Consider the following 22,650-nt stretch of genomic DNA (forward strand, 5'->3'; position numbering starts at 1 on the left):
CAACCCTGGGCACTAGTGCCAGAGGTGGCATGCGACAGCATCAAGGACGGCACCCATAAGGGAGTCCTAGGAGACCCACCCCCAAACAATAAAGCAGGCCAGCGGCTACATGCAGAAGAAGCAGAGTGGCTGGTGCCTGCCAGCCCACCTCTATTCCTGCTGGTGTTGGTTCCTGCGTTGCTCTCTCCACAATGAAGCTGTGTACAGTCTGATTCCCCAGGCTGCTTGTTCTCACTTTGGAAGGGTCATTATATTCAGTATTTTTTCTCCTCTGTGGTACAGCACTCTTTTAGCCTGAGCCGGCTCATGGCCAGGCTTTTACCATCTGTGTACCTGCCTCAGCAACTATGCGTCTGGCTCAACTTGAAGGGGATACAGCCAGAGAGGTTTATCTTAAAATGGCTATTAACCCCTTCCACAGGAACCTTTTATGAGTAACTCAATGCAAAGAAGGATTTAATGTGGAGGGAAAAGGTTTTAAAGGCTTTTCTGAGATAACAGCTATTAAGAACTACTAATTTAGGCTACATTTGCACAGGCATTTAGCCATGGTGCAAATGGCAGCAACAAGAATCTGCTGATTCCGGCTGTTTTGACACCAGTGAGCTGTTAGCTACAGCTACCAATGATAGGTTACTGGGAGCTGCAGCTATTGATCACTGTTCACAAAGTCAGTGATTACCCATGGTGATGGCTTCTGAACACATACTTTGTGTGCATTCATCAATGATCACCACAGGTTGTGTAAACAACCACAAATAGCTATGGCCACCGGCAACTTGTCATAAAAGTGTACTGTACTGGCTCAGTGGCTGCAGCTATAAGTTCTCAGGTGTAAAAAACAGCAGCAGGAAAAAGCAGATTCCTGCCAATGACATTCACCATGGCATCCAAATAAAAGGAACTACTACTTTAAAACAAGGCTTGGTAACTACTACTTTAAAACTTTTACTGGGAACTACAACTTCAGAAGAGATATTGGTAACTACTACCTTAGAAAAAAGAATCAGGAACTGCAGGAAATGGGACTCAATTCTTCTATTGTATGGTACAGGTGGTGCTGTCTTGACTGGAGCATTGGCTGGTGTTCATTTCTAGAGCATCTATGTGGAAACAGCTTAGTCTATGCCAGAAGGAGCAGGAATTGGGGCTGATCTGAGGTGTGAAGGTGCAGGAATTGGGACTGATCTGAGGTCTGGGGGTTCAAGAACTGGAGGTTATCTGAGGCTTTAAGGAGCAGGAATTGGGGGTGATCTGAGGCCTGAAGGCACAGAAATTGTCATTGGAGGATGGGGTGTGAAGTTTCAGGAATTGGGAGAGCTGAGGTGTGAAGGTGCAGAAATTGGGGCTGATCGAGACCTGGAGGTGCAGGGATTGGGGCCGATCTGAGGTGTGACATTGCAGGGTTTGGGGCAAGCTGAAGTGTGAAGGTGCAGGAATTGTGGTGATATGAGCTGTAAGGGTGCAGGAATTAGAGATGATCAGAGGTGTAATTATACAGGTATTTGCATGAACTGAGGTGTGAAAATGCTGGAATTGGAACAAGTCTGAGGTTTGAAGGAACAGGAACTGGGGATGATCTGGGTTGTAAAAATGCTTAAATTGGGGTGAACTCTGGTCCAAAATTGTACAAATTGGGGTAACCTGAGGTGTGAAGGTGCAGATATTGGGACTGACCTGAGGTGTGAAAGTGCACAAATTGGAGCTGATCTGAGGCTTGGAGGTGCAGAAATTGTGATCAGAGTTCTGGGGGTTCAGGAACTAGGGCATATATAAGGCCTGTAGGCACAGGAATTGTCACTGGGGACTGGGGTGTGACGTTGCAGGAATTGGGGTGAGCTGAGGTGTGAAGGTGCAGGATTTGGGGCCGATATGAGGTGTGAAGGTACAGAAAGTGGGGCTGATCTGAGGACTGGAGAGGTTGATCTGGGTGTGAAAGTGCAGGTACTGGGATAATCTGAGGGGTGAAGGTGCAAAAACTGGTGTGATCTGAGTTATTAAGATACAAGAATTGGGGGGATCTGAGGTGTGAAGGTGCAGGATTTGGGGTGATCTGAGGTTTGAAGGTGCAGGATTTGGGGTGATCTGAGGTTTGAAGGTGCAGGAATGAGGGCTGATTTAGGGTCTAAAGGTGCAGAGATTGAGTTAGATCTGAGAGAACTTTTTTTTTAGGTGACCACCATCACCTCACACTTCATTTTCAACTGTATATTTTTCAGAAGTCCTTGATGTATTGGTTGATGTATTGATTTTAACCTTACCATACTTACTTCACAGCACATGTGTTCTGGAAAAGGGGTAAGTTTCCATTTATCATCTTTGAAAGCTCAAAGTTTTCTTACTATTGTTCAAATAGTTTACAGCATTTACTGTATAAAAAATCCTTTTCACGACTGAGTGTGTAAAGTTGACTCTTTATGTAACTGGCACTCTCAATTTCTTCGAAAACATTTTCCGGCACACCATGTTCAAAAGGTTGCCTACCCCTGTCCTACAATCTAAAAACACTATGTACCTTTATAGTTAAATAATAAAACTTTAAGCCGCCTAATGGCATTTTAATTCAGGTTTCAATTTTTTTTTAACATCTTTTGAGTTTTTCTGTCAATGTACAAAAGCAAAGAAACCACTGGAATGTAGCTCACTCAGGGGTCCAAAGCCACAAGTACAAAATACAAAAAAGAATACAAATATTGTACAATGAATTTTAAACCTTAAAGTGCATAGCTCAGTCAACGGTTATAGAAAAGGTACGACACCCACTAAGAGGACAGCCTAAAGATTAGATTCAGATAAGTGCCCAGTTAACAAACATCTGTAGACATGGCTATGGAGGGGTTATTCAACAAGCCTGTCAAACAGATTTCAATTTTAATTCAGTTTCAAAAATGTGCTTTCTTCAGTTAGATGAGCAATCTAAAACGTGCTTGTATTTTAAAAAATATAGGTAATCTAATGGATTTTGATGCATTTAAGGATAAGCTCAATAGATTCAATGAAAAAAGGAAGCATTAACATGTGTTCAAAATTACTAACCAGCCTAACCATCCTTTAAATTAAATTTTCCATTTGAAAAAGGTGCTTCCTATCCCAGCACATGGGCCATTACTTAAGCCCTGTATCATCTCATTTCAAGACCATGTCACCAATCAATTATCAGCAGTAATTAGGATAGTCATGTAGGGCAGTTGCCGTATCTGTAAGCTGTTAAAACCAGATGTACTGGGCCCATCCCTCATCTTGAACCCTGCTTTCACAAGACTGAAACCCTGATCAAAGATGAACTGTGCCTGTAATCACGAACAACAGAAATGGGTGAAAATCTGAACTTCCAGTAGATGATAGCCACAGCTGCCCAAGTTGCTTTGTTTCTACTCTAATCACTCTTTCAGTTTTTTACATGAAGTGAACATCAAGAGAGCCTATCAAACATGAAGCACATTTCAAACCAAGGTCTACTCAGGCTCTGAAAATCAATGCAAAACTAGGCCTGGGCACCAGGTCCACAACGTGGGTATTTCCTTAAAGTATGATCAAAGAAGAAGCTTATTAAACCTTACCAGAGTGATAATTCCAAAACAGTCATAATCAGTCTCCCTGCATCATCAATTTCATATACACTTTCGTAGAAACCTAGATTTTTACAAGTGCACACAGCATGTTTAATCCATGCCATAATCTCATTCATGTAAAGTCAAGTTATCAGTCTGTGAAGGGACAGTGGCATGTGAAATTTGGCTGTGCTTGTACTGTTTAAGGGTTGGGTAGTGATTTAGTGGTCCTTAACATGAATAATCAGCTGTCTTAACCAGGTAATAAAGTACTTCATGCTCTCTGACTTGGAGAGCTTGCTAAAGCCCTGTACACACGATGGGAATATTGGATTAACGATCGTTTGTATTGGGGTTTTTCCACATGCTAGTTTCACATTGAAAGTGAAGAGGTTACTAAAGAGATTACACAATAAAAATTAGAAAGTGATATAAATGTATTTGTATTGCATTTTCAGACGAAAACTGTACTGATTAAATAAAAATCATCCGATCTGGTATCGTACAATAAACATTTTCATGCATATCCCTTCGAATAATTTCGGACGATAGTTATGTACTAACGATCAGATTATCGTACAATCGATTCAAAAGTGGTATTTTTCACATGATTTTCTAATCGTGTGTACTAGGCTTAAGACCAGCCAAAGTTTGTAGCATCTTAGGCTTCCCATGTTTTTCATATACATCAGACTGCAAGCCTGCAAAAGTCCAGAGGTTTCCTCTAGCACTAACCCGGCTCAGGCCTGTATAAGATTTACATAAGATTTTATAACACTATATCTTAGCTATTAACATCATTGAACAATTCATGGTCATGAAGTAGGGACAGACAGAAACATTACGTTTTGGGGCTGCTCTGCAATGTCTGGACATAGGGTACCTTGCATTTGTGCAGGAAACAAAGAAATATCAAGGTCTACAAGGAATTCTGGAGCTAAACATACTGCCTAGTAGCAGAAAGCTTTGTCTCAGTCGCAGGTCATAGGTCCTCCAACAGCATACTGACCCAAAACACACTTCTAACAGCATGCAAGAATGGCAAAGAACAAAACATTGGACCATTATAAAGTTGCTTTCTATGAACCCTGATCTGAATCCCATCTATGAAAGAAATGAAATATGCAGTTTGGTGAAGGCACTCTTGAAACCTGAGACAGCTGGAGCAGTTTGCTCAAGGAGAGTGAGGCAAAGTACCTGTCGGCAGGTGCAAAAGCCCCATTGAAAACTTCAGAAATCATTTGCTTACAGTGATTGTCACTAAGACACTGCCACTGTCAAGCCTGTTTATATGCATTTAGAGGTCATTTCTAAATGCATGTGATGATTTTTTCAGAGGTGCCATGCAAGCAATCCATTTGTCTGGGTTTTGGCGTGGTCAGTTTAGCTGCATTTAGAGAAAATATAATTCTTTGCATCCAGGATCCAGACACTCTAAATGTTGCTAAATGCTTATAAATGTGTGCAACTGAATGTGAACATGTTTAGATGCATTTATACCTATCAAATGATTTATCCTTGCTTTTGGAAAAGCTAAAGTGCCAGTGTGAATGGAGCCTGAAGGTTGTAAAACAAAATACTGTTTGGTGATTCATCAGTTTTGCCTATGCCATTTTCATTCTTTTATTATTTAAAATGTTCAGTTAAATCAAAACAAAGTCTATAAAAGAGCACACAGGAGGGTGCACACACCTAGTGCATTACCAAAGGTTTATTGTATAAAACAAAACATACAGCCAAATGAATACTCACTAAATTATATGTATACAGGCATTGTATGACACTAAATTCACAATCCAGCACACCCCGTTTTTTAGAGCTCTGAAGAAGAGGTTGCATCCCCCAAAAGAAGTCAGCTTGCCAGTGCAGCGTTAAGGTGTGTTTGGTCATGCTATTCCCACACTGGACTGAGATTTTGTGTCATACAATGCCTGTATCTCTTTAATTTTGTGAGTATTCATTTGGCTGTATGTTTTGTTTTATACAATAAACCTTCAGCAGTGCACTAGGCATGTGCGCCCTTCTATGTGCTCTTTACAGCTGTCTAGTAGATTCCCCGATCTGAGGCAGAACTCTGCTCTTGAAGTGTTTATGTGTTTTACACAAAAACAAAGTTTGTTTTTATTAAATAATTAATAATTTGTTTTTATTAAATAATTAAAATAATGGAGAAAATGTGTTAGTTCTTCGCTTCATGGATGGGTTCCAAGAAATTCACCCATGTCCATAACACAAGGGCTGCCATTGCTGAACTTCAACATACTAAATGTCTAGCTGAACCTCTTGCTTCAATACTTTGAGTCACTGTTCTGTGAAAAATATGCAGATAAAAATAAAAAAAAACTAAAATTTACAAATTTTTCCCAATCTGAATACTTGTTCCAGGTCATCGACTTAGAAAGCACTGAAGCCAGGGATGCAGAATTTTGGCAGTCACCTAGCTCAAAATGTACAGCCTACATATTTATCTTAGAAAAGGAATTATGGGGGAAAGGAATTAGCAAAAAAGCTTGGTCCAGCAACATATAGATAAGGTCAAAATTCCAACGGCAGAAAAATGTTTAGAGACCTGCCTCTGCCTCTCCTAGTCTGACCTCGGCTCTGCATTAGATTGCAGAAAGTCAAAGCTACAGGCAATATTTAACGTACATAAACTAGCCATATTTAAATGCACAGTCATTTGTAACAAATAAAAAGGCATTTTGGATACCTGATCAGCTTTAAATATAAACCAGACAAAAAAGCTAGTGCAAAAGTGGCGCAGTTGCTCACAGCAATGAACCAGTTACCATTCAAAAGTAAAGTAAACTGATGCAGCCATCACATCTGGCTGCCTTGAGAAAGTGCTTCAGTTGGTGTATTTTCTCCTTTTAGAGAGACTGCACATCTCACCAGCTTACCAGGAATATTAACCACTGTGTCCTTAACATGGCTGGGTGAATCCTCCACTTCTTCCTTAGTGTTTCCTATTTCACCATAGTACAGGGCAATACCTAACTGCATTATGCGAATGAACATTGGGAGTTGCTGGTCGGTAAGAGAGAGTTTCAGACTATCCACCATTGTATGAATCTAAAACAGAAAAAAGGAAAATTCAGTTCTAAACATGTCATCCAAATGTAAAGCAGTATAAAATCCCAAATCAAACATTTATTATACTGCAGCTTACCCATTCTTAGATGTGATGGCTGCATAAGTTTATTTTTTTAGGATTTCTTCTGTTTTCACCTGGTGATCAAGCCAATAAATCTGTTGTTTTTCAAAAGAACAAGCTCTCTTGCAGATGTATCAGTTACAGGGTTGAGACAAACCATTCAACACTGACAGGGGTACTTATAATGCTCAGCTTTTTTTTTTTTTTTAATGTAAAACCTTTATTCCAAAACGAAAATACGGTTTGCTTTAATTACTATTAAGTATTGGCTGGAGTTTGGCTCCAATTCGTTACTGTATTTAAAGTGTTACTAAACCCACAACAGTAAACTCAGTCTGTATATGCATGCTTGTTATACTCACTGTGAAACCAAAGGGGTTAATCCTCTGCATTGTGTAAAAAGGTTGTTTGATCCTGACTTCTCTGATCCTCCCCTTCTTCCAGTGTCTCCCTCTTATCTCCTGATAAGACATGTTGTGTGGAGACATTGCACATGCTCAGTTTGGTGTGTATTGCTAGAGAGGTTTTTTTTTTTTTTCTTGGGAGAGTGCATGTGATCAGCACAGGGCCAATCAGCACTGCCCAGACAGAGGTCAGGGGTTCTGCATCCTCCGAGAGAAAATTTATCCTACAAGCTTTAACCAGTGCTTTGCTGGACACTGATAAAAGTCATAATACTGCTCTAGCTGCTGATGAGAAAAGGTATTTAGCAATTTATATTTACTAAAATAATTGTATTTCCATGTTCTGTGTATTGATTGAGACGAGATATAGTGAATGCAGGGTCCTGGGTTTAGTAACCTTCCATACTGACAGTGCTGCTATCCAAAAGTGCCCCCTGTACTCCATCCACAGTGTGGGCACTGTAAAATAGTTGATACGATACTGGCCAGATCACCATATGAAAACAGAGGGAAAAAAGAAAAATAATGCAACGACCGACCACATCTAATGATTGGCAAGCGGTAATATATTACAATTTTGGTTATGGGTTTGAGTTTAATACCATAAACTTCTCTTATCTGCTCCCATTTGGTCTGTTAATATACCAATAATGGAATTTTAGTACATCTTTTCAATAAGTGCAAAAACAAAACTGCTGATCCTGACAGAAATCTTGGGAGCTTCTATTAAAACACTCATATCAGTTGCATTGTTCCCTGTCTGTAGACAGCAACACCCCCTCCAAGTTAAAGAGTTGAGCAGAAGAGGGAGGTGTTGGGGATATCCTGTTGATCTTAAGCTGAATCCAAGGATAGGCAACCCCAGAATTGCAGCTGTTGTGGAACTACAAGTCCCATAGGACACAGCTAGACTGACAGCCACAGGCACAACTCCCAGAGACAGAAGTAGGATGGAATTTGTAGTTTCACCACATATTTTTTTACCCTAATAACTATCTTTCCATTGTTAAAAAAAAAAAAAAAAACCTACAAAAAAAACCTAAAAATTGCCTGTACAACCAATCAAGTAATGAGCCCCTAAAAACTCTTCCCTATATTTCGAGGGGTTGCCCCTTAACCCTGATCCATTTCATTTTACCCCTAGAGCCCCATGCTGCTGCCATCCAGACTAATCCAGGAGTCCAGATAGCATCCGAAGCGTTCCTTCACGCACCCTTTAAACAAGATGATCAACAAGAGGTGTTAAACAAGTCTACAATCCAAATAGATAATAGATTAAATATTTCAAATACCTCAGAAAACACTGCAAGATTCCCTAGATTCATTTTTGTCTTTATTACCAAATTAATCATTACGTATGCACTGGCTTCCTCAATACACGTGTCGTTTATTCAAAAATCATTGTCTAAATGATCCACACTCTGTGGTACTGATATCTTTCTTGTACACAGCTTTCACAAACCCAGTAAACAACTCTAAATGTCCATCTATCCTTAAACAAGAATGTGACCTGAATGAATCCCTGGACATAACTGAGCTGGACAAAATTTGGACAGCTGTAACAAAATGTAACCATCACTTTAGCTCAAGAAAATGAACATAAAGTACTTTACTGCTGCTATAAGATCCTGACCGTATACTCAAATTTACCTCCAGTACCTAGTTATTATGCTTTCATGGATGTAGGGAATGCTGCATACTCTACCACATATGATGCTGCATACTCTACCACATATGATGCTGCATACTCTACCACATATGATGGCAGAGTCCAAAGGCAAAAAGACTTTGGATACAAGTATACAATTAATTCAGATCCATATTAAATCAAAACTTGTCACCCAATTCTTGCGAAGCCTTATTGAATACTCCAACCTCTGACCTTCCAAACACAAAAGATAACTGCTAACATCTTTTTTTTTTTTTGCAACTCGGCAGACAATTGTTAAAGTTTGAAAGTAGCTAACTTTTAACTCCATGAGGGTTAAGCAGAAAATGGCAGGCACTATGATAAATGAGATGCTTATGGGCATTCTAAAATATACTCATGCTAAATTCTATGGTCTCCCTGGCTGGACTAAAACCACTTTATAGACCTAGACAGACCTTTGTCCGTTTTCTCTCTGAATGATACCCACATATAGGTGGGTTTGGTTACCCCAGCTGGACCTTACAAAACCATCCTCCTTTTTCAAGCTCTGCCTTCCCATTCCCTCCCCCTTTACTCACCCCATAACTCCCTGTATATTTCCCTGACCTATTATCGGATGACCCCCCCCCCCCCCCCCTCTCTTCTTTTAGTTGGTCATGGCCGTTGGGCTGCAATTATTCCCCTCACAATCTCCACCCTTAAACAGTGAGACATCAGTCACATTACTTTGAATTTCCCAAAGGAAGATATGCATATAATCTTCCTGGATCCCAAGTGTACTGAGCACTGCTCTCTTCTTGATACCTTGGTTACTAACACCTGCCCACCTGCTAATATTTGATTGCATATTTTTCACAGTTACTATTTATCCAACTTCTGTTCACCTTACTTGTTGGGATATCTCATTGCCGTGTATATTGCTACACTCCTGTATAAACTTATAAACTCAATTAAAATAAATCAAGCTCATCAGAATGGCAGCAGTAAACATCTTAAGAAGGAGGACAGTAATTGATGCCTTTAAAACTCACCTTAGGGCTGCTGTAAAACCAAAAAGTGTAAAACCTCCTAGCACTTTTAAATAACTGGATTAGATTTTTTGCTAAAAGGTAAACATTAAGATATTTTCTTGTATGTTTTCTCTGTTCACATCTTGAACATATACTTGTATGCATCCCTAACGAAGTAGCTATGTACAGCTTATAAAAAATTACCTTGATCACGGCTGGCATTTTAGAATTAAGGCTGTCATAGGTAAAGTGCAAACGGGTTCGGAAGGAACACTTGTATAGAAGTGGGTCCTGGTAAAACTCTATCTTTCCACTAGCATTTCTCTTGTCAAGACAAACTGTGCAGTCAGAGAAATTAATAACTTTCCTAAGGACCAATTCGGTAGCTGAAAGACAAAGCAAAAAAATTAGTTATGCAATGTGCAAACCTGTGCGATAACTATAAAAATAAAAGCTCTATAATATCAGTAATCCGTTAGGCTTTACCCAAAAAAGTGCTGACCATAAAATATGTTTCTCGTGCTTGCTGAACCATACAAATAGATGCTTTTTAACATATAGGCATTTCTGATGCTGCAGTGACACACACACACACACACACACACACACACACACACACACACACACATATATTGCTCCAGTTAGCATTCCCACCTTCAAAGACACAGGTGAAGCAGTCGCAGACACTGCACAGGCACTAGAGGAGTGCACACACATGTAGTTATTATTTTTTACTACTTTGCAATGTGCCTTTGAAGTTGCTAGAAAATTTGACTACTCCAGGAGAGTCAATTCCCTGGCATAGATCCCTCTTTCCTTGCACGTTATTGCTCTCTCTTATTCTGAGAATGTCTAAATACACTATATTACGAAAAGTATTGGGATGCCCCTCCAAATCATTGGAGTCAGGTGTTCCAATCACCTTCATGGCCACAGGTGCATAAAATCAAGCACTGGATAGAGAGAAAAACAGGTGGCGCACACACCTAGTGCATTATCCAAGGTTTAAAGTGAGAGCCCTGCTGTTGATCAGTTCAACAGCAGGGCTCTCACTTTACTTTCCATTCATCGTGCATCAGCATCAGAGGTTGGTCATCAGCTCTGAGGAAAGGGATTCGTCCCCGAAACGCGTCAGCCATTTGACCGCACTGACAGTGAGAACACCTTGCCTGCCGTTGTGGCCATTGTCATTTTTCTATGCTTTTTAGATACATGCTTCGTCTGTGAGTATGTTTTTATGATTTAATTCCTACAATAAACCTTGGATAATGCACTAGGTGTGTGCGCCACCTGTTTTTCTCTCTATCCAGTGGCTGATTTCCCCGTCTGAGGAGGGCTGCACCCCTGGAACATTTCCTTTTGGTTGTCGCTGTCCTGGTATCCTTGGCTTCCCTTTTGGCTGTGCATATCTTGAGGCGCTGGAGAGTACATACGCATAAAATCAAGCACCTAGGCATGCAGACTGCTTCTACAAACATCTGTGAAAGAATGGGTCGCTCTCAGGACCTCAGTGAATTTAAGCATTGCATCGTGATAGGTTGCCACCTGTGCAATAAGCCCGTCCATGAAATGTCTTTGCTACTAAATATTTCATGGTCAACTGTTAGTGGTATTATAACAAAGTGGAAGCAACAGGGAACAACAGAAACTCAGCCACGAAGTGGTAGGCCTCGTAAAATGAAAGAGCAGGGTCAGTGCATGTTGCCAATTGTCTGCAGAGTCAATAGCTAAAGAGATCCAAACTTTGTGTGGCCTTCAGATTAAACACAACAGTGTGTAGAGAGCTTCATAGAATGGGTTTCCAAGGCCGAGCAGCTGCATGCAAGCCTTTCATCACCAAGTGCAATTCAAAGCGTCTGATGCAGTGGTATAAAGCACGCTGCAACTGGGCTCTAGAGCAGTGGAGACATGTTCTCTGGAGTGGTGAATCACACTTCTCTGTCTGGCAATCCAATGGATGTGTCTGGGTTTGGAGGTTGCTAGGAGAACGGTACTTTCCTGACTGAATTGTGTCAAGTGTAAAATTTGATGGAGGGGGGATTATGTTGTGAGGTTGCTTTTCAGGGGCTGGGCTTGGCCCCTTATTTCCTGTGAAGGGAACTCTTAGGGCATCAGTATGCCAAGACATTTTGGACAATTTCATGCTCCCAACTTTGTGGGAACAGTTTGGGAATAGCCCCTTACTGTTCCAACATGACTGCGCACCAGTGCACAAAGCAAGGTCCATAAAGACATGGATGACGAGTTTGGGATGGAAGACCTTGCTTGGCCTGCACAGAGTCCTGACCTCAACCCGATAGAACTCCTTTAGGATGAATTAGAGAGGAGACTGCAAGCCAGGCCTTCTTGTCCAACATCAGTGCCTGACCTCACAAATGCACTTCTGGAAGAATGGTCAAACATTCCCATAGACACACTCCTAAACCTTGTGGATAGCCTTCCCAGAAGAGTTGAAGCTGTTATAGCTGCAAAGGGTGGGCCAATTCAATACTGAACCCTACAGACAAAGACTGGGATGCCATTAAAGTTCATGTTCGTGTAAAGGCAGGCATCACAATACTTTTGGCAATATAGTGTATGTTCTGTGCTGGCCCAGCATCTCCATCTCCCCATACAGCCTGTTTTTGCAGTTGCCAGGGTGGAGCATAGGAGAATACTACATATGCAGCAAAGAGTTCCATTTGAGTGACAACTCTGAGTCTGCTGGGGCTGCTGACGTCACATCCAAAATGGCTGTGCCAAGCTGCAGTCTCAGGGCTTTTGGATGTCCACACAAGAAAGGCTTTTACAAGATCTCTCTGATGTAGTTAACTAAATAAATATGATGGACCATATAGGCAAACATATAAAAGCAAAGCAGAGCAGTTGGATCAGCTCACCGATCAGGCAACTAACTTCAAAAGCAAAGGTCAGCCTCCAGGTTTTCTTTAAAGTGAACCAGAGCTTTCCCAATCCTGTGCAACCAACAGGTCCACCTAACTGTTCCCCTCCAGCCTTTACGCAGTTCCATATAATCATCTTCCCTTTGCTCCCATGACTCTTGCTTCAATCATCAAGAGTAAAAAGAAATAAATGATACTTCCAGATACAGAATGTTACCTATTGCCCTTAACTAGCATGAGACAGCTCTGCTGCTTAGAGCTGGCAATCGCACATGCAGGGCAGTTACACAGGAGCAGGGTGAGTGTTCTTATGCAGGCCATAGACGGGTCGAAAAATCGGTCGTTCAAGCGGCCGACGTTACCAGCAACGGTAAAAAAAAAAAAAAATCGGCCGATTTTCATCCCATCTACAGCCAGCAAAAAGTGTCCCTGCAGAGAGCTCTGCTATTTCTTTGACAGTTCCTTGACATTTATAGCGGTTGCAACAATGTATCTATTTGTATCCATTTAGGATACAGATGTTTTTATTCAGAAACAAATAGATACATTGTTGCAACCGCTATAAATGTCAAGGAACTGTCAAAGAAATAGCGGAGCTCTCTGCAGGGACACTTTTTGCCGGACTGGAATTCCTCTTCTTCTTCATCCTCTTCTTCTTCATCCTCTACTTCGTCTTCATCCTCTACTTCGTCTTCATCCTCTACTTCGTCTTCATCCTCTTCTCCTTCATCCTCTTCTCCTTCATCCTCTTCTCCTTCATCCTCTTCTCCTTCATCCTCTTCTCCTTCATCCTCTTCTCCTTCATCCTCTTCTCCTTCATTCTCTTCTTCTCCTTCATCCTCTTCTTCTTGTTGTCTTCCTCTTGCAGGTCACTGCTCATGCACAGATTTTTTTATCGGTAAAAGATCGGCCAATTTGCCCATCATTGCCACGAAAATCGGCCGATCGGCAAAATCGGCCGTTTTTTTTCCAACTTTACCGATAAAAAAAATCTGCCAAAATACCAAAAAACGGCCGAACATTTAGCCCACTAACGATCCGAAAATTGGCCGATTTTATTTTCGGCCGAAAAACCGGCCGATTTTCGACCCATCTATGGCCTGCATAAGTCTGTGTAAGTTTCATGGCTTCGCTGTTTCCAGTGGCTGAATAGAGTAGTAAGAAAGCTAAAGAAATGATGCATGTAAAAATGGGAAAGACGACAGTTAAGAGAATTTGCAGAGGCAAAGCACATGTCCTATTTAAGGGTCTGAGAGGGAGTATAGGGTGGTGTAAGAATTGTGGCAATTTTTGCTAATAATCCAAATAGCAGGTAGGAAGCAGGGCAGTAGAAAAGTTCTTATGCTATGCAGGTATCCAGTGCACAAGGAGTAAAGAAGACTATATGTTACAATACAGAGCTTTAGGAAACAACTTGCTATACATGCGTTTCACCTTAGTATTTTTTTTTCTTTATATGTTTTATTACACTTTCACACAGTGAAAGAGTCTATGTCAGTATAAGATGTGTAGTGGTAGTAGCAGTTTAGAGAATCAATTCAGTGAACAATCATTCTACCAAGGCCTTTCCTCTGCTGTTGAGGGTGAGTCAGCCCACGCCCATCAAATTTATTTTGACAACCGTAACTTTCATAGCATGACTTATAGCGTGGCATAGAATTAGTAACAACATTTTTAAAATTAAGGGATAGCATGTGGCACATTTTATATCCACATGAATGTGATCATTAAGGAGCAGAAAACAGAACAGCTCTGTAAAACACTCTCTCCAATTTTCCAGGAAAATTCATTAATGACGATGAGCTGCACATACACTCGGGAAAGAGAAATTTTCAAAGATGGTGTGTGGAACAGCTGACCAAAATGGATCCAATACAGAAAAATCCTAGAGAGAATACAGGAATGGACCAAGCACATTACGTTATGTAAAGCAGGTGTTAGCCCATTTTAGTAAGCCTAAAGGCACTATAGACTACAAAATAGATGCCAAAATAATATGTTCTTTCTGTAAGAGTTGCCATTCTCAAATGATTCTTTAGCTCTGTGGCTAGAGCAGGCAGTTAAACCAGAATAATGGTTGCCTACCATAGCCAAACTGACCATGGCTAAACCAAGAGCATTTTTCATACGCACCAGATCATAGGCATGTCACCCACAGGGCAATGCACAGGTCTGCCTAAAGATTGCTCTGGCACTGACTTCAGGAAGTTGATTTTCACTGGTATTCTGGTGGCACTGGTGGTGTTCTCTTGCAAGGATTAGTTTACATGTTTTCCTTTAGCAGGAAATTTTGAGGGGGAGACACAAAAGGTAAAGAGACAGACAATCATCAATAAAAGTTAAGCTTACCAGATATATCCATAAACGCTCGATCCCAGAACTCATCCACTGTGCAACATTCTGCACAAGTAATGTTGACTGACAAAACAATATCATCTTCAACGTACTTTAAGATCAAGTTGTTTACCACAATATTCACGTTATTGACAACTCGTCGAATTAAACTCTGCACATATCCTAAAAGAGAAATAACACTTTTGTAAAATGTACCACTAAAAATAAATGTGACAAAAAGAATGTAACCTTTTGTAGAACTGTGTTATAAAATATAAGTATTAATCCAACTCAGAACTAGCAAATAAGTTGATAAACTATTGCCACACATGCCCCACTCAGGCAGTAATACAAGGTCAATTTCCTATGAGATATGCAATAAAGGGTCTCAGAGCGATTTGAGGGTTTTGACTAAGGTAATTAATGTGATTCCAGATGTCATTTTTTTAAGAGAAATTTAGAAAATTAAACATTCTGATTAAATCATTACAGAAAGCAGACTTTTCTGGGGTTTTATAAATGAACCAAAAAGTAGTGGATAGCAACAACAAAGAAGGTCAAAAAGCAAACCGATTTAAAGATTTAGACACACGACACCTAAGCACTGCTTCATACCCACAATCGAATATCAAAGAGCATTGCTAGGTGTACCCACACACTGGTATTGTTTAATTCCTGTATTTTATATCCTATAAAAAAATCTATTAGAGAAAAAATAGGATTTTTGTTGTCATCCTAGAATCCTTTTTGTGCAATCCATTGAAGGACACAACAAGATGATATTAAACCTGGAATTATACCGCTGTCTACAGGAGAAAAAGGACACTAGGCAATAGAAACTGAGGCTATAAGCCCTTGCCACACCACACATGGTCAGTTGTAATTGGCAGTCTAAAGAGAGAATGATACCATAGGGGGGGGGGGGGGGGGCAGGGAGCTGTATCTTTCAATGAGAACACACAGAGAAAGCGCTTTAACCACAATCCTATTTTCCCAACAATTCATTGAGGGGGACAGCCTGAAAATAAGAAAAGGTAGGGATATCCAAAATCAGTCCAAACTGATAGCCAACATTAAGGGGGAGTCATGTCCATAGCCACACGGTATTGCAATGTAGTTTCTGGTTTTGAAGATCTGTATGTATGTATTGTGGGGTCCAACATCAAGTGGAGAGCTTGCAGAGAGGACTTCCCAAGCCATATGTAAGGTTAAAGGGCTTCTTGCTCATGTTTATTCGTCAGTTTACAGCAAACATTCCCGCACAGGAGTAATAAACAAAGTCCAAAAACAAAAGTCCAGTCACACAGTTTCAAGCCTCCTGGATAGTAAATAGACCTCACTGGGTCAGCTCCAGTCCTGCAGACATGTTACCTCACAGACTGCTTTGTCTCCTTACTCAGCACCAACCCTGATTAACCCAGGGAAGACAAATTATAACCCAGGTGGGGAGCAAAATGTGGTCAGTGCTTAATCCTTTGCATTCTGCTATAGACCTCTCACTGCCACCCATTTACCTCAAAATTCTATGTGGCTGATACACTCCATCCACAATTGACAGGGACTGTTTGTCACAGTATATGTGTATATCCAACATTTAGAACATTTTTTTTCTCCCTTCAATGGATATGTCTATTATTATTATTTTTTTTATACATGTCTATGTTTATTAGCAATTCTGCTTTATTAGTATTTTTATGTGTGTTGGGCTACTTTCACACTGCCCCATTGCAAAACGAGGTTTAACTGTAGGGCTAGTGTAGCCACCTTTCTCAGTGTATTGTTGTGGACTCCAATGATATATGCCAATGCAGCCAGTTCTGGAACATTGTAAGTAAGGTAATGGAAGTGAGCGCTCTAAGATAAGCAGCTGGAACACTCAAGGAAACCAAATAAAAAACCTTGTCATAAACCTATAATAGAAAAGTGCAGCGCTATGTAATGAATATTGATAAATAATGTCCCCAATATCATAAGTATATACAGTCAGGTCCATAAATATTGGGACATCGACACAATTCTAAATTTTTTGGCTCTATACACCACCACAATGGATTTGAAATAAAACGAACAAGATGTGCTTTAACTGCAGACCGTTAGCTTTAATTTGAGGGTATTTACATCCAAATCAGGTGAACGGTGTAGGAATTACAACAGTTTGCATATGTGCCTCCCACTTGTTAAGGGACCAAAAGTAATGGGACAATTAGCTTCTCAGCTGTTCCATGGCCAGGTGTGTGTTCTTCCCTTATTATCCCAATTACAATGAGCAGATAAAAGGTCCAGAGTTCATTTCAAGTGTGCTATTTGCATTTGGAATCTGTTGCTGTCAACTCTCAAGATGAGATCCAAAGAGCTGTCACTATCAGTAAAGCAAGCCATCATTAGGCTGAAAAAAACAAAACAAACCCATCAGAGAGATAGCAAAAACATTAGGCGTGGCCAAAACAACTGTTTGGAACATTATTAAAAAGAAAAGGAACGCAACGGAGAGCTCAGCAACACCAAAAGACCCGGAAGACCACGGAAAACAACTGTGGTGGATGACCAAAGAATTCTTTCCCTGGTGAAGAAAACACCCTTCACAACAGTTGGCCAGATCAAGAACACTCTCCAGGAGGTAGGTGTATGTGTGTCAAAGTCAACAATCAAGAGAAGACTTCACCAGAGTGAATACTGAGGGTTCACCACAAGATGGAAACCATTGGTGAGCCTCAAAAACAGGAAGGCCAGATTAGAGTTTGCCAAACGACATCTAAAAAAGCCTTCACATTTCTGGAACAACATCCTATGGACAGATGACACCAAGATCAACTTGTAACAGAGTGATGGGAAGAGAAGAGTATGGAGAAGGAAAGGAACTGCTCATGATCCTAAGCATACCACCTCATCAGTGAAGCATGGTGGTGGTAGTGTCATGGCGTGGGCATGTATGGCTGCCAATGGAACTGGTTCTCTTGTATTTATTGATGATGTGACTGCTGACAAAAGCAGCGGGATGAATTCTGAAGTGTTTTGGGCAATATTATCTGCTCATATTCAGCCAAATGCTTCACAACTCATTGGACGCCGCTTCACAGTGCAGATGGACAATGACCCAAAGCATACTGCAAAAGCAACCAAAGAGTTTTTTAAGGGAAAGAAGTGGAATGGTATGCAATGGCCAAGTCAATCACCAGACCTGAATCTGATTGAGCATGCATTTCACTTGCTGAAGACAAAACTGAAGGGAAAATGCCCCAAGAACAAGCAGGAACTGAAGACAGTTGCAGTAGAGGCCTGGCAGAGCATCACCAAGGATGAAACCCAGCGTCTGGTGATGTCTATGCGTTCCAGACTTCAGGCTGTAATTGACTGCAAAGGATTTGCAACCAAGTATTAAAAAGTGAAAGTTTGATTTATGATTATTATTCTGTCCCATTACTTTTGGTCCCTTAACAAGTGGGAGGTACATATGCAAACTGTTGTAATTCCTACACCGTTCACCTGATTTGTATGTAAATACCCTCAAATTAAAGCTGACAGTCTGAAATTAAAGCACATCTTGTTCGTTTCATTTCAAATCCATTGTGGTGGTGTATAGAGCCAAAAATGTTAGAATTGTGTCGATGTCCCAATATTTATGGACCTGACTGTAAGTGCTTAATAGCGTTGACAGTCTATATGGTGAAGATAATATGGTATGACAATCCAATCCAGTGGCGGTGATCCCAGTGTTAAGGTAAAAATTACGCACTCACCACGCACAATTCAAGTACGCAGTGTATAAATCAACACGGATCTCCTTCACAGATATAGGTCTGGTCTGGAACACAGGAAAATTCTCCCTCAGGGTGGTATGGTTATGAGCCCTCAGAGAAGTAAGATGATCCAGCTGGCCAGAGGTCCCTTTAAGGGATGGGTGGGGACAGGTGCCTGCTTACAGGAGCTTCCCTCTCTGAATACGGTGGGTGGATGACTGGATCACAGAAAATTACCAGTGGCTACGTTCAATCAGTTCCACCTTTTACAACTGAAACTAGGAGGAGGTCACTTCCCAGCGTGGAGGGTCCGATCTCTCGCACAGTCCCCGGACACTGACCCCAGGAGCTCACACTCCACAGCGCTCTCCTCTCTGCCTGCTGCTGAGCTATGTTATTTATAGAGCCCTGCTGTGATCCAGTCATCCACCCACCGTATCCAGAGAGGGAAGCTCCTGTAAGCAGGCACCTGTACCCACCCATCCCTTAAAGGAACCTCTGGTCAGCTGGATCATCTTACTTCTCTGAGGGCTCATAACCATACCACCCTGAGGGAGAATTATCCTGTGTTCCAGACCTATATCTGTGAAGGAGATCCGTGTTGATTTATACACTGAGTACTTGTATTACGCATCTGGTGAGTGCATAATTTTTACCTTAACACTGGAAGAACCATATAGACTGTCACCGCTATTAAGCACTTATATACTTATGATATTGGGGACATTATTTAGCAATATTCATTACATAGCGCTGCACTTTTCTATTATAAGTTCTGGAACATAGCAACCCCTGCAAATGGTAAGCAGTTTTCTTCATAGCTTCACCAATAGATTAGATGACTGACAGCAGCTCAAGGACATATCAAACACATTGCAAATAATAATTAGCACATTAAAGAATGCAGGCATAAGTCATTATGGGTCATGTAGTCGGAGGCTAGCAGTGCATGTGAGTGTGATTATACAGTACATGCACTGCTCAAGCCTCTGAGCTGGAAGTTAGAGACTGCCACGCCAATGTTTGAAGGGCAAATCAATTAATCCCTGAAATAAACAGTTTGGCAAGCTCACTCTGCATGATAAAAGATAAGGTGAGCATTAATATGTTTCTATTCAGTTTATAATAGGTTTTTAACAAATCCACTTGGAAATAGTGGATCTGGAACCCAGAGAACCTCTTTTAGGATCTTTTGGAATTATAAAGAAGGAATCAGTCACCAGAATAAGCAGCAACAGAGAGGTAAACCCTGACAGTCCTCACCACATCCAGACAATGCAGAGAAACTTCCTTGGGGAGAACCAATGCCGTATAAAGTGAAGGTAACACAATACCTTCATTAAATGGAACTTCAACCAGAAGGGAAAGTTCCACTTCACTATCCTTCACACCCACCCACCCAGGAATATACATTTTTGGGGGTAAAGGGAAAAGATATCTGGTTTTGACAGAGGCCCGCTCCCACTTTTGGTTTTATCACTGCAGCGATTCCACCAGAAGTCCTCCTCTCCCCTCCTCCCTGACCATTCACAAAGAACAGCCCAGCATGCACAGTGGGAAGGAGTCACAGCCAGCTACCCACAGTTACCAAGCTGGCGCTGGGAACTCAAAAGACAAGTGAAGAACCAGCTTGGGTGATGAAGGCTCTGGATCCTTGGACAGGTGAGTGTGTTTATTAAAAGTCAGCAGCTACAGTTTTTGTGCTACTGGCTTTTAGTTTTTGCTGAACTGATGGAAGCTCCTCTTTAAGTTTCAAAGCTCAGTGAATCTGAGCAGGTGTGGTGTGAGAGAGGTTACAGCATCAAGGGGGCTGGTGTTCCACTTCTATTGTTTCTCCTGTAGGTGGCAACATAACCCTGGGTTGCTTACATCGATATGAATCTGACGATACAGAAATTACTTTAAGACCGGGTTCATACTAATGCTGTGTGGGAAACGCCGCAAGTCCTGTGTGTTTCCCACACCGCTTTGCAATCGCATTGCATTCATGCGATCTGTTGCAGGTGTCAATGTTAAACTAATGACACCCCCGAAACAGATCACAAAACGTGATGCAATTGCCAGAAATCACATCACATGGATGAGAACACCTGTGCCATGTGATTCAGGTGTGGGTGAAAAAATCTTGCTTGCTTTAAGCTGTGCATCCAGTAGGAATATTGTCACTGTATCTGAATGTACCAAGCACTGCATTGTACTGCACCACCACCTCCTATTACTCCACTCTCCCACTGACCCGAACACCTCCACTAGTAGTTTCTCACGCTCCTGCACATCCCGCTCCCATGCCACCTTTCTCACCCTTCTCCTCCTCATAACCGCAGGGGACATCTCCCCGAATCCTGGCCCTCCACCACCTACCTCACCCGCACAACACCCTCCCGCCTCCACGTCCCGCCGTAACCCCCGCAACTTAGTATCTGTCCCCCTGCTCCCTAAAATCTCCCCCCCGTTTTCATGTGCACTCCTGAATGCCCGATCGGTGTGCAACAAGCTTACCACCATCCACGACCTCTTTGTTTCCCGCTCCCTCAACCTCCTGGCGATTACGGAAACCTGGATCCAGCCCACTGACTCTACCTCCCCTGCTGCACTCTCCTACGGCGGTCTCACCTGGACCCACTCAACTAGGCCTAACGGTCGTAAAGGTGGTGGGGTTGGTCTGCTCCTGTCACCGCAGAGCACCTTCCGAGTCCTCCCAAACCCCCCCTCCCTATCCTTCTCCTCCTTCGAGGCCCACTGCGTCAGACTATTCTCTCCAACCCCCCTGAAAATTGCTGTGATATACCAGCCTCCTGGATCCATACCCCGCTTCCTGGATGACGTTTCCTCCTGGCTACCCTTCTTCCTCTCCTCTGAGCTACCCACCATCATCCTTGGGGATTTCAATATCCCTGTCAACCTTGACAACCCGGACACATCCCGTCTCCTCCACTTAACCTCCTCCTTTGCACTTGCACAGTGCATAGAATCCACCACCCACTCTGACGGTAATATCCTTGATCTCGTCTTCTCCAACCGCTGCGCTCCCCACAACCTCACTAACACCCCCTTCCCTCTCTCTGACCACAACCTGATTACCTTCTCTATCTCCTCATCCTCCAACGCCTACCCCTCCAAATGTCACACTAATACCAGCCGCAACCTTAACGCAGCCCCCCTCCACTCTGCAGCTGATCAACTCCACGACAGCATCCTCCCCCTGTCCTGCCCCGACTTGGCTATGACCGCCTACAACAACGCGCTCTCAACAGCCCTTGACTCACTAGCGCCTTTAACCGCACACAACATCAGACCCCGACCGCTCCAGCCCTGGCAGACTGATCACACCAAAACCCTCAAACGACACAGTCGTGCCCTGAAGCGACTATGGCACAAAACCAAATCCCAACAAGCCTTCACCCGCTACAAATCTGCCTTCCACACCTACACCTCCTCCCTCCACGCAGCCAAACAAGCCTACTTCCTGACCCTCATCAAGGCCCTCTCCTCCAATCCTCGCCGACTCTTCTCCACCTTCAACTCACTACTCTCGCCACTCCCACCTCCACCCAGCACCTCACTCACTGCCCTTGAGATTGCCAATCACTTCAAAAACAAGACTGACACAATTCGCAAGGACATCGCTTCTACTCACACGCCCTCTCAACCCATCCCCTCTCACACAGCTACCCCCTCATCATAACCCGCAGGGACTTCGTCGCTGCTCAAACTCCCTCCAACCCCCTTCCCCCTCACTCAGCTACCCCCTCTACACCCCTCTCCCACGGCCCCACCCTACATTCCTCATACTGAAGCTCCCCCAACACTCCGCACCTTTGACCTTACTACCATCGAAGAAGTCTCCAAGATCCTCTCTGATGCCTGCCTCACCACCTGCCCCCTCGACCCTATCCCCTCACAACTCCTACGGCCTCCCTCCCCCTC

The 22,650-nt window shown here is 42.3% G+C and overlaps 1 protein-coding gene across 1 annotated transcript in view; it reads right to left on the minus strand.

Annotated features, from left to right (window-relative positions):
* The window catches only part of VPS13B (vacuolar protein sorting 13 homolog B), a 1,305,797-nt gene that overhangs the window by 1,169,599 nt on the left and 113,548 nt on the right, over positions 1-22,650 (minus strand). Inside the window, exons 5-7 of the mRNA XM_089666424.1 lie at positions 15,002-15,169; positions 9,975-10,156; positions 6,452-6,623 (exon numbers count right to left, since the gene is read on the minus strand). Coding sequence (XP_089522550.1) covers positions 6,452-6,623; positions 9,975-10,156; positions 15,002-15,169 — 522 coding nt within the window. The remainder of the gene's footprint in view (positions 1-6,451; positions 6,624-9,974; positions 10,157-15,001; positions 15,170-22,650) is intronic.

The sequence above is a fragment of the Staurois parvus genome, unplaced genomic scaffold (assembly GCF_062004578.1).
Source record: "Staurois parvus isolate SC_StPar_1 unplaced genomic scaffold, SC_StPar_1.0 ptg000052l, whole genome shotgun sequence".
NCBI lineage: Eukaryota > Metazoa > Chordata > Amphibia > Anura > Ranidae > Staurois > Staurois parvus.